This window comes from Zalophus californianus, chromosome 4 (genome assembly GCF_009762305.2).
Source record: "Zalophus californianus isolate mZalCal1 chromosome 4, mZalCal1.pri.v2, whole genome shotgun sequence".
NCBI lineage: Eukaryota > Metazoa > Chordata > Mammalia > Carnivora > Otariidae > Zalophus > Zalophus californianus.
This window is the reverse complement of record NC_045598.1, coordinates 152,227,313-152,239,602: the sequence shown is the minus strand read 5'-3', so window position 1 is coordinate 152,239,602 and position 12,290 is coordinate 152,227,313. Positions and strand designations below refer to the sequence as shown.

General features: G+C 38.2%; 1 protein-coding gene across 2 annotated transcripts in view; it reads right to left on the bottom strand.

Annotated features, from left to right (window-relative positions):
- Positions 1-256: 256 nt before the first annotated feature.
- CPQ (carboxypeptidase Q) overlaps positions 257-12,290 on the bottom strand; it is a 451,967-nt gene continuing 439,933 nt past the window's right edge. For both annotated transcript variants that reach the window (XM_027582022.1, XM_035726988.1), the window contains one exon: positions 257-781. In XM_027582022.1, coding sequence (XP_027437823.1) covers positions 618-781 — 164 coding nt within the window. In that variant the 3' untranslated portion in view covers positions 257-617. The remainder of the gene's footprint in view (positions 782-12,290) is intronic.

Below are 12,290 nucleotides of genomic sequence, written 5' to 3'. Positions count from 1 at the left end.
TCAACTATTACTGTCACTTGCCTGGTGATAGACCTTAGTTATTATGTTTAATAAGGCAACTAGATTATACACACTTGATTTTTATCTCAAAATGGTGACATCTTTTTTTCCTGTTAATTAAAAATTTCACATTTCATTTTACAAATTCTAATGAGATGAAAATGTACAAATTAGAAAGCCAAGTGCCTCCACACATTCAACTAAGACCATACTACAATTACGTATTCCTCAACTCCTTCAATAAATAACATAAAAATTGGTATCACTGCATTTGATTTAATGTTCAATACACACATAAAACCCAGAGATCTTCCAAATATTTATCCAGGATTTACTTTCAAAGTAGAACCAATAATTTTTACAGGTGGTATAAAGAAAGGTCCCCACTGTGATCCCTACCATATTTTGATTCTATGTGGGGGTGAAGATCATTTCTTCCTCTAGAAACAGAGAATTTGGAAGTATCAAGAAAGATGGTAACAGAAAGTATGAGAAAGTACTGTGCTTTGAAAATGGATCAGGTGAGATGAAAGTGTTAGTTGAAGAGGGACTTCCTGGAGCTGCAGACCCAGCATTCCTGGCCAGAAAGGACGAAAGTGCTCTCTTTCCTGTTCTTGCTAAGACCTGGGCAGCATTTCCTCCATGTCTGCGATGACGTAAGAGACAACAGCCCAAACAGCAGCAGCCACGTTCATCTGCTTTGGATCCATGACAGTCATGGTGTCTCCATGGGAGTGATGGAAGGAGAAGTATTTATAGAGGTCATCAAGTAGACTAGCTCCTGGGGAGAAAAGAGGAAGAATTCTTAGTGAAGTATTTTGACAGAGATTGCTGAATTGCTGAGATTGCTCAGAAACCATTGCTGCTCCTCCCTGCTTCACTCTTCCTGCTCCTACTATGCAGACTGCAGGGGCAAAATCATTACTTTCCCAGGCTCTCTGGCAGCAAGAAATGGCCAAGTGAATACCATTCTTACTACTAGGATATGAGTGGCAGGCTGCGGGAAAGTTCTAGGAAAGCCTTTACTTTGCTGACAAGAGTCAGAAAAATGCCCTAGAGCTGCATAAAAGTAGATGAAAAGTTTGGAGCTGCATGGGGTAATAAAGCCCCCACACTAAAAATGGCCAAGTGGAAAGACAGGAGTTCGAAAACACTGCTAGCCCACTGAATAGGCTCTACATTGCCTACTTCTGGACTATCTGCCACGTTGAAGATAAAACTTTATTTAAGTAACTGATAGAAATGTCCTATTTATTTATAAAAAGATAATATCTGCTTTTGTATCTGCAAGAGTGCAAATTATGTACCTTCCTGGATTCAAAAGAAAGCCCATACTCTTTTGCTCAAGTTTTTTTGCTCAAATCATTCATATACTTCCCATGAAATTTCCCAACAACCTCTAAGGGCATCAGCAGGCACCTCTGCCTCACTTAAGAGCTTTCTTCTTTCTCTAGTGAAGCTTTTCTCTAGCTTCCACCATGGACCACAGCCTTGGGGAGTCTTTGCCGTCCGTTAGTCATCCTTCAGAACCTCCTGGGCCCAGGTTGTGGATTCCAACTGCATTTCTTTATCCTCTGGCCTTATTTATTTATGTGTGGTGTTACTGTGAACCACACATACGTAAGACTGAAGAGAACACAAATGCATATCAGGATGGATGACAATATAAAAAGTATGCATATGTCCACAATCCACTGCAAGGAAGATACTACCAGTACCTTTGAAGCCCATTTTATGAGTTCCCTCACCCCTTGTTGAAACTTTCTTCCCTCCAGAGGTACCCACTTTCCCATTCTGCTTGTGTGTTAATCACTCCTTGATTTTTAAGAAATTAGTTTTACCGTATATTTATATGGCATTACAAATAAATAAATAAATAAATAAATAAATAAATAAATAAATAAATAAATAAATAAATAGTTTAACACTGTCCGCCTTTGAAACACATACACCAGATATATTTCTGTGACTTGCTTTTTCCACTCAGTGTGTATAGCTGTGGTATTTTCATTTTTTTATCGCTGTACATTATTTCATTGAATTTATTTATCCATTTTCCTGCTGATGGGCATTTCGGTTGTTTCCAGTTTTCTGTTATTATATTTTGTTAGCAGCATTCTCTAGCATCTAAATAAAGGAATGGACTTGCTGGGCTATAGAATAGGTGTGTGTTTAATTTTATTGTGTAATTCCAAAATGTTGCCCTTTTCAGTGTGCACTTCTGCTGTCAGTATGTGAGTCTTCCTCTTGTTTCACAAGAGCACTTGCTCTTGTCAAGCTAATATTTGCTAATCTGGTGGGTATGAAACATTATCTCATTATGGTTTTAACTTTAACTTTTAAAATTATTAATGAGATTGAGCATGTTTTCATATATGCATTTTTTTGTCATTTATGTTTGCTCTTTTGTGGAATACTTGCTCATGCCTTTTGCCCATTTTTCAATTGATTTGTCTTTTCTTATTGATTTGTAGGAATTCTTAAAATATTTTAGATACTAAGAATAAGAAGTGCCTTAATTACTATTAGTAGCTTAATTACTACTGCTTTCTATTTCTTGTAATTGGGCAGAGCAAATTCCCCCACCTTCTCTTCCTTCCCCTTCAGGAATGTCTTACTATTCTTAACTGATCTTTCATATGAAGTTTGGAATCATTTTAAAATTGTACAAAAAATATTTTTGGATTTTGATGGAAATTGTGTAAATCTACATGTCAATTTGGGGAGAACTCACATCTTTATATTAGGATATTGTGTTCTTATCCATGAAAATGGTATATTGATATTTCCTATTTATTAAAGTCTTCTGTAGCATCTTTAAAGTTTTGTGATACAGCTTGCATACCTTTTGTTAGTTTTCTTTTCTCCAAGGCTTATACTCTTTGTTGCTAATTGTAAATTGTACATTTAAAAAAGTTGCATTTTCTGTTTGTGGCTATCCATTTTTAGCATCAAGGATATATCTGATTCATTAAAAGGCAGGTGTTCCTTCTTTTGTACACTCTGGAGCAGTTTGTGCAAGATCAGAATGATTCATTTCCTGTTTTTTTTTTGTGGAACTCTTTACAAAACCATCTAAGTCTGATACTTTGCTTATGGTAAATATTTTAACTAATGATTCGATTTCTATCCTGGTTATTGGGCTGTTGGGATTTTGTATTTCCTCTTGAATTAACTTTGGAAATTATATTTTTTAGGAATGTGTGAGTTTTGCCCAAATACTCAAAATAATCAAAATCAAAATAATCAGCATGAAGTTATCAGTAATATCCTGTTTTTATCTCTGTTTATGTCTGCATGTATAGGAATGTACTTTTTTTCATTCTCCATATTAGTTATTAGTGTCTTCTCTCTTTTTTGTTCATCAGTCTTGCCAGTAGTTTGTCAGTCGTATTAGTTTTTTGAAAAAAAAAAAAAAGAAAAAGACAATATTTTTAACACTCTCTACTATAGAGTGGTTTTTCTTCCATTGATTTCTACTCAAATTTATTGTATCCCTCCTTCTTCCTTCTTTAGCTTTATTTGCTTTTCTTTTTCTAACATCTTGAGTTGAATGTTCGGTCTATTGCTTTGCAGCTTTCTCTGTCTCCAGCATAAGCAATAAGGCTGCAATCTTCCTTCTACTGCTGCTTCAGCTATCTATATCCTGCCAATTCTGAGGAGTATCTTCAAGATCGCTCAGTTCTAAATATTCACCAATTCCTGGTTTGATTTCTTTTCTTGGATACATAAGTTAGAATGTATTTTCTAATTTTTAAAAGTATGGGGGTTCCCTTAGTTATTTTTTCATTATTGATTTCTAATTTAACTTACAGAGAATGCAGGCTATATGATACAGATTCTTTTCAATCTATTGAGATCATGACCTGAGCCGAAGGCAGCCGCTTAACCGACTGAGCCACCCAGGCGCCCCACTCCCCCATCATTTTACTTGCACTCTTCCTCGCTCCTTATGTTTTTAGAGGTTTCTCTTCTGAAGACTTTAAAGTTGAATTTTAAAAATCTAGTCTAACAGTTTGAATTTTAACTGGACAGTATAATTTCTTTATGAAGATTGTGATTACTATTAAATTGAATTCATTTATGCCATCCTAGTTTTTGCTTTCTATTAGTTAATTTTGTTTTCTAGATTTGGTTTTTTTCCCCCCTTTTCTTTCTTGCCTTCATCTGTGTTGATTTTTCCCTCTCCTATCTTTCCTTTTCTCTCCCCTCCCACTCTACTAGTTTGAAGGTTACACGTTTTATTTCAATTCCTTCAGTGGAGACCTTAGAAATAATAGCTCACATACTTAGCCAAAGTTAATCAATATCTTATTTAAGGGCACTAGGGCCCCTTTGTCTCCAGATGCACTCACTGCTCATTAAAAACCACGGTTCAGGGAAACAGATTGGCAGATACCCTCACACAAGATACCCTCTGCCAGGCTCCAGAGTTCTCTTACCTCTATCAATTCTTGCTTTATCATTTTTCATCTCTGAGGAATTCCCTTACTTTGCCTCACTAAGCCATGTATTATAGAAAGGCAATTTTGTTTTATCCACAATTATTTTTGGTGGGGAAAAATGTGTCTACAAACTTCTGGTCTACCATATTAAAAGCGTTCTCTTCCCATAGTCCTCTACTTCCTGCCCTGTGGATTGGACCCTGTCCTTGTTTCTGAGACCTTCGTGGCCTCAGGATGTTGTCTAGATTTTCGCTATTCCAACCCAAATTTTTAAAACTTTGTGCCAAGGTTAATCTCTATCTATGGCCCCAAACTCCTTGCTCTGAAGTAGAATTTGGATTTATCTCCATTCATATTTCACATTGAGATCAGCTATGGTGCTATTAAACAAACACAAGCCAGTGAGGCAAAAAAATAAGTGTAAAAGAAAAACTCAAACCTCACCTCTGACAACTAATGACTCCAATGCCTGCCAAGAAATATCCAAAACAGGGCGTATTCAGCTGACAATACCTAGTAAACCCTTCACCCATGTGGAGGAGAGTTCTTCCAATTCAATAATTTTTCTTTCTAAACTAGTAAAACATGTTTTCTGTTAGCCCAGTGGCTCTGAAAAAAGTGGGATCTGACCATCATCCAGCCTGATAATGTAACACCATCAGTGGCTGGGCTGGAGCTGAGGTCCACAAACATTCAGAAGGCTTGATCCAGTTCAACTGGGCAATACTTGAGTTCCTACAATATTCTAGGCAGTAGTCTAAGGACTGAGGCAGGCATGAAGATGAAAAAGACACAGCTGCTGCTCTCAAAAGAGACAGCTTTTGATAGAGTGTCCACAAGCAATAATAACACAGAATTTACTGAGTGCCACGAGGAAAGGACAAAGAAATAGCAGATGGCTCATGTAGCTGAATGACCTTCTTTGGCCCCTACACTAGGTCCCCTTGTTTTGTGCACTCCATACTTCTCTTATAATCTCCACCATCTTTTGTTATAATTGTACGTTTGAAATCTGATTTTCCCATTATACTGTAAACTCTCTGAAGGTAAGGCCTCTGTTTTGTTCTCTACTCTGTCACCAATGCCTATAACATAGTGCCAAATAGAAGATGAATGTGTATTTGTTGAGCTAATGAATAAAATTGGCGAATTTTAATAAGTAAACTGGGCCTTGAAGGTGCTGTACCAGAGTCCTTGTAGGAAACAGATGGGATGCTCCAAAAAGGTAACTTGGAGCATTTGATGAAAGGACTATTTACAAAGAGTGGTTGGGGTTAAATAAAGCCCAGAAGAGATGCTGATGCATCCTAGGGCTGGCAACAAAGAGAGCCATTACCATTCCTAGGCTTAGAAGGCAAAGAAAGCAGCTCTGGCTGCAGGAGAGGGTCACCAGAGGAGTCGTGGCTATTTGTACAAGCCAGGGAATCAATCAGTTTCCTGCTGGTGCCTCCTGTAGCCTATGGGGCCTCCCCATGGCCAAACCCAATCATAAGCCAGAGGGAAGGAGTAATTTGTTAACGCAGTCCATAACAGTCTCCAGGGCCACAATAGAGGGTAGAGAAAGGTGAGGACTGAAATGGAATTGTAAAAGAGATTTTTAACATAAGTCCTTAAGATGTCAACAGACAAGAGATGGGGCACAGACATTCCAGGTGAAAGAGTACATGAGCGTTCCAGTTTGGGTGATGTGTGTGGGGGTAACTTAGGTTAATTACTGGCAGATCAGTTATTGGTAACCAACTGTGGAAGGTCCTGAATATAAGGCTGAAAATAGACGGAATGTAGTTCATAAATGGGGAGCCCTTGGGAACCAATGGGCAGGAAGGCGGGGAGACTAGGGTTGCACCTTAGGGAGATGCTCCAGAGGAATGTAGAGGTGGAGTTATGTAAACACCGTGGTGGTACCATCTGGGGGGCAGGTGTCAAAGACCAGGGCCACATGAGAATATCCTAGTTTCTGAAATTCTCTAGAAAGCACATGGATGAAGATAACCAAAATTCCCAGGGAAAAGGCCAGAGGTCCATTTTAAAACCAGAAGATTCCTTATGTCATGATCTCACTGCACACCCTGGAGAGACAAATCTAGGTGTTTACTTTGGTAGGAGCAAGAAGCATTTTAACAGAAACCGTGACATTTCAGAACCAGCTGAAGCTGGTGAGGAGCATATGCTCTCTGGATCCCAGAGAGCATCAGGTGGAAAGCAAATTCATGTACAAGTTAAGGACAAAGTCAAGGAGTTCAAAGAGTGAAAGCCACTGAGGGTAGATGGAAGATGAATTAGAATTGTGTACATGAAGAAAGAGGAAAGGACATGTCATTCCAGCAGACAGAGTATGGCTCACTTGGGGCTGTTTTCCTCCAATTCAGTGCTTCTTAAAGACACTGCATGATGGCTGACAGGAAAGGCTCCAAATTACATATTGAAAAAACAGAAGCAAGATATACTTGTGTATGCCCTCTCCAGGCCTCTGAAATTCCCATTCAGTCTCAGCCTGAAAGAACTTGCCTGCCAGATGGGTGGGAATCTGGCTGCCTCCCCTCACAACTGGAACATTACAGAAGGCATTTCCTCAGAGATCATCGAAGTTCCCATGAACATTTCATACAACTAAAACAACTCCAGAAAATCCGATATTACCAATAAGGATGCTGATAACCACAGGTGATACGAGGTGGTCCTGTTGGCTGCCTTGCAGCTTTGTCTCTGCAATTCCAAGGAGACATTTTATCAGTGACAGCTACTAGTCTAAAAGACCAGCACTGAGGGAGAGCCTGCACTGCAATTTCTGAGAGCACCTGACATGGTCTCATGGGTGGAAGGAATGTTAACTATCCCTGGGGATAAATTGCAGTCTCTTCTGACAGGTATGTGAGCTCTGAACAGGGAATCATCAAATGCTTTTTAGAAATAGAAAGCTGGTAAGTAGGAGCCTGCTCTGAAGGCCAACATTCAGCCCCTGGAAATAAACTACAACATTATTAGGGCAGTTCACTGTTAGGAAATTATTTCTAAGGGAGGTATGGAATTTAAGGATGTGAAGACATATCCTTGAGTATGTCAGCCAAGAAGTTGGACCTACGCAGGGAGAGACAGCAGAGAACACGGGGGTTAGAGTCAGATAGGCCTGGGTTCAAATTCAAACTCTTCTGCTTAATAACTGGGTGACTTTAGGTGAATCGTATAAGGCTTTTTAGCCTTAGTTTTCCCCCTCATCAAATGGGGCTACTAAGATCTGACTTTCAAGGTTCTGGTGAAAATTAGTAGGCACTCAATTAATAGATGCTATAGATCCATAGGGATGACCCGATATATACACAGCGGCTTGATCAATTAAATGCAACTTGGAGGGACTTAAAATTATAATTTAATAAGTTAAAGTTCTGACAACTGTTCTTAAAGATGAAATAGCTGGACCATGACGTCTATTCTATATGACCCCACCTTGACCTGGCTTGGATTATTTTTCCTTCTCCTCCTTCCCATCCCCTTCTCTCCTCTCCTCTCTGAATCTGTTCTATAAACATTCATCTCAGAAAATATTTTCCAGCTGTTTGGGTGAAAATGGTCCCATGAATATTGTAAGAAATATCCAACCTGCCCCATACTGTTCACAGAAGATTCCAATCTTCACAGAGAGATCTCAGTAATGACTGTGGTCTGTGCAGAATACTGGAACAAGATTGAATACCTGCTAATTCCTGAAAAGTTGGGGGGGGGGCAAATATACAAAGATTCTCATAGCCTCCTCTTTTTTAGGTTAACTCTCATTCATTTGTAATCAGTGGATTTTCATGTACACAAATTAAGCAATTCATGCAATGAGAAGTTTTTGAAAGATATGAAAGCTTTGAAAGTTTAAATTCAAGTCTGTTATTTCAGCACATACATTGGCTGCTGCAATGTTGCATGAAAGATGCACTAACAGGCAAGCAGCTGTGGAAAATCCATTTCTCCTTTATAAACAGATCTTGAACAGTCTGGGGTATGCAATTTAATTGCAATGGAATGTATTACAGACATTCCCCTGATCATAATTGTGGGGTTAAAGAAGAATGTTATGGTCTTAACTTATTCCCTGCAAGAAAACGGTCCCCCTAGAATCTATAAAATCTAAAAAGACATTTAAACTTTAATTAGAATTATTATTTCTTTTAGCTACATTATCAATGAAAAACATTACTGCCAAAACAATTAGAAAATCAATTCATGGACTTTGCAGACATCTAATCTTTCTTTTCAAAAAGGGCAGCTTTATCCCTACTGTATTAAATCTCATTGAAAATTAGAGTAAGAAGCAGTTAATTAATAGCTTCCTAACCCATAGCTCTCCAGAAGAGAAAGCAACTTCTAAGCAGGAAAGGAAAAAAAAAAAAAAAAAAAGCGAGTCAATGAAAGGAAAGGACAGGAAAGGGAAGGGAAAACATCCCCAATCAAAACTCCATAAAAAGTATTATAATTTTAGTTTCTAAACTCTTAATTTATCCAAGAATCGCCGAGTCTATGTTAAAAAGGTTCAGGCATAAGTCTACAACTTCTATCTCTTTGTAAAGCTTGGATTGGCTGCTGGGATAACTTTGGCCACAGAGCTGAAGTCACCACCACCAGACCTGGTGAGCCTCCAGTTCACATGTACCTGAACTCTGTGATAATGATTCATCTTTCCATAAAGTTGAAGAACTACAGAGCAACAGCAAGACCAACTAACCCCTGCTGCACGAAGCTGGTACTACAGACTCTCCCACAGCAGAAATAACAAGGACACTATGTGTTGAGTGCTTCCTGTGTGCTTAGGGCTTTATGGAGATGATTTTATGTAGTTCTCCCAGTGATCCCATGAAGGGATGGTCATCACGTGTCATTAACAGATAGAAAATAGATTTAAAGAACTTGTCTAAAGTCATACAATAGTAAGTGTCTATGTAGAGATAGGATTCAAATCCAGGTGTCTCTGATCTAAAAACTGTGCTCCTAACCAGTGTTCTGTACCTTCTCTCACTGCCCTATCCCAGGAATCTGTACCTACTTTTTCCCCAGTGGGTAACTATTTGCACAATTTATCCCGTTCACTGCTCTGGTCCCCCATACCAATTTCTGCCTCATGACATGGAGACAGAAATTCAAATAGGAGGTGTCCTGGACCATAAAACAGTGAAGAATTATGTTCATACGGTGGGCAGCCTGGGACTGCCTATCAGAAGATGAACAGCAGAGCCCATCTGTCACCAAGTCCTCTGCTCTGTCTGGGCCACACTCTCAAGGGCCTACCAGTCCTCCTGAGAGTTCCCGGCCCATTCTATCTAGAACTCCTCCCCTCCGATCCCTCATTATCCCCCTTTTCATTGTCTAAAAGTATATTTAATTCTTGTAACGGTTTTATTTTTTGCTGTCTGTCTTTCCCATTGGAATATAAGCTCCATAAGGGCAAGAACTTGGTCTTTTTGTCCTAATTCCCAATGCCTGGCATGTAATAGAAGCTCAATAAATATTTGTTGACTCACTAAATGGATAAATGAAAGAATTATTAAATATCAAATTGGACAAAAGTCGAGAAGAATATTGATTGGTTTCATCCTCTCTCTCTCTCCAGCTACTCTTGGTAAGTAAAGCCTACTTTCTGGGGATTCTATTCTCAGCTCTTGCCAAGTAGGTTCTCATTACTAAAAATATGTGATATTTCATATACAAGCTGAGATCCAAATGCTCTCTTACGGATTACACAATATGTTCTTGTACCTTTCACCACTGTTAGAGAAATCAGCCACAACTTGAAAACAGGGCAAAAAGGTAGGCAGCATATCTTTTCAATGTCATTCAGGAGCAAAGTCCACCTAAAGATTTTCTAGGAGAATGTATTTAGTTTGACTCACTGCTTACTATTAATTAAAGGTTGCAGACTTGGTGAATTTATATTTTAAATCATAAATTTTTGTCGAGTAGAGATGAAAATGATTTCTGTCCCAAAGAACAGATAATCCCAAAGATTACAATTTATTGGCCTTTAAGACATTAACCAGTTTTTAATCTAATCTAGCAATCTCATCCTAATATTTCTTTATTAAATTGCCTAGTTTCTCAAATGCTCTATAAATTGGTATTAATATCTTACTGGATTCCTTACTAATTAATTGAATAAAATTCTTCGACATGCATTTATTTTATATTTGCATGAACATCATGATTTTACCTTTTAGAAAATTATAACTTAATACCACCCATCTATAAACCATAAAAGAAAAATCACATTCTCACTTCTCAAAAGTTAAGTTTCTCACAAAGTCATCATCTATAATTTTATCCATGAGCACCCAAATAAGCAAAAGCACTGAGCAAGCACTGATAGCTATACATATCTGTGTTTCTGTGTGTATAACATTGGGCTTGTCCTTAACATCTCCGGACCTGTTAATATCCTTATGTCTCTCTTGAACTGCTTTCTACCTTCCACATGAGTCATGCTTTTACCTTTTAGAAAATTATAATTTAATACCATCTACCTACAAACCTTAAGTGAACAATCACATTTGTATGTAATAAGGTCCTTATCTTTGAGTTTATGATTTATGTGTGTGTGTGTGTGTATTTATAGCTTCATAGATAGCTGTAAAGAAACACCCATAACACTCTGTCCTTCTGTCTGTTTTTGTAACACAAAATAACATCGATACTTCTTTGGGAGGGCTAATTTTGAATCTTACTCATTTTTATATGTTGGTCCTCATTTATCATTCTCCTTTTGTCCATACAGAACTTATTATCCACTCTTCTTTCATGGCCTCATGTCAGTAAAATTTCCACCTATCTGAGCCAATGTGATTCCTTGTAAATGCTTTTCTGCAGTTTTTCTCCACACTTGGGGAATGATGCTCACTAAGAAAACATCAGTAAAAATGGTTTCTGACAGAGCACACTGTCAGAATATTCAATGTATGTAGGTCTTGAACTTAAAAAGACTCTAAAGATTGTTTCGAGTGTGGTATTTACAATGAAAACCTTAAAATTATCCCAGGTCTTCCTGTAATTGTGCTCATATGAACATATTTTGATTTCTGGCTACAGATGCAAAAAAGTTACAAAGCTACTGTGCAATAGAAGGCAGGTGTTAAGATATAAACCTTTGTCTCTGCTTGCCACCTCCCATTCTGCTGGCAAGCAGAGACAAAGGAATGAGACAAATTGGAAGTATTACATGGACATGCTGTTCTAGACTTATTTCTCAGACTGCATTTGTTAATTCTGCAAGGCTGGTTGGCAGGAGTACTGCAGAAATGCCTGGGTGACATGGGAGAGCTGGAGCCCCAATTTTGTCACCCACTATTCAATGATTATGGTATTGAAGGCCAACTGGTTGATAGGAAGATGTCCGTTCATGAAAGAGGTCACAAGGGAGACTCTATGAACCTCTGACCAGTGATTCTCACTTCCCCATGGCCAGGCTAATGGATTTATAAAATCCAAGCACTTAAACACGTAGTTTATAGGGGAAAAAAAGTCATGGCTTTTGTAAGAGGAAGCCTTGGCTTCTTTATGATCATTAAAAAGGTAAAAAAAAAAAAAAAGGTTGTAAGCAAAGAGAAAAGAGTTTTTTACCTATTCAAAGAACCTTTGATTAAACTATGCTACAACCAAAAATGTTGACGTGCTGTGGAATTGAATGTTTTGCTGTGCATACAGAACTACCTGGCTATGAGACAAAGAAAAGAAGCAACAAGTATTTCTCTGCAAGGAAGTCCACCTGAGGGTTGGTATCATTATTTGGAATTGGAATCAGTCTTGAAAACCTGCAAATGCCTTTCCAGTTACACTGTGGGTCTCCATTATCCCCCAATAAGTAGGACAGGCCAA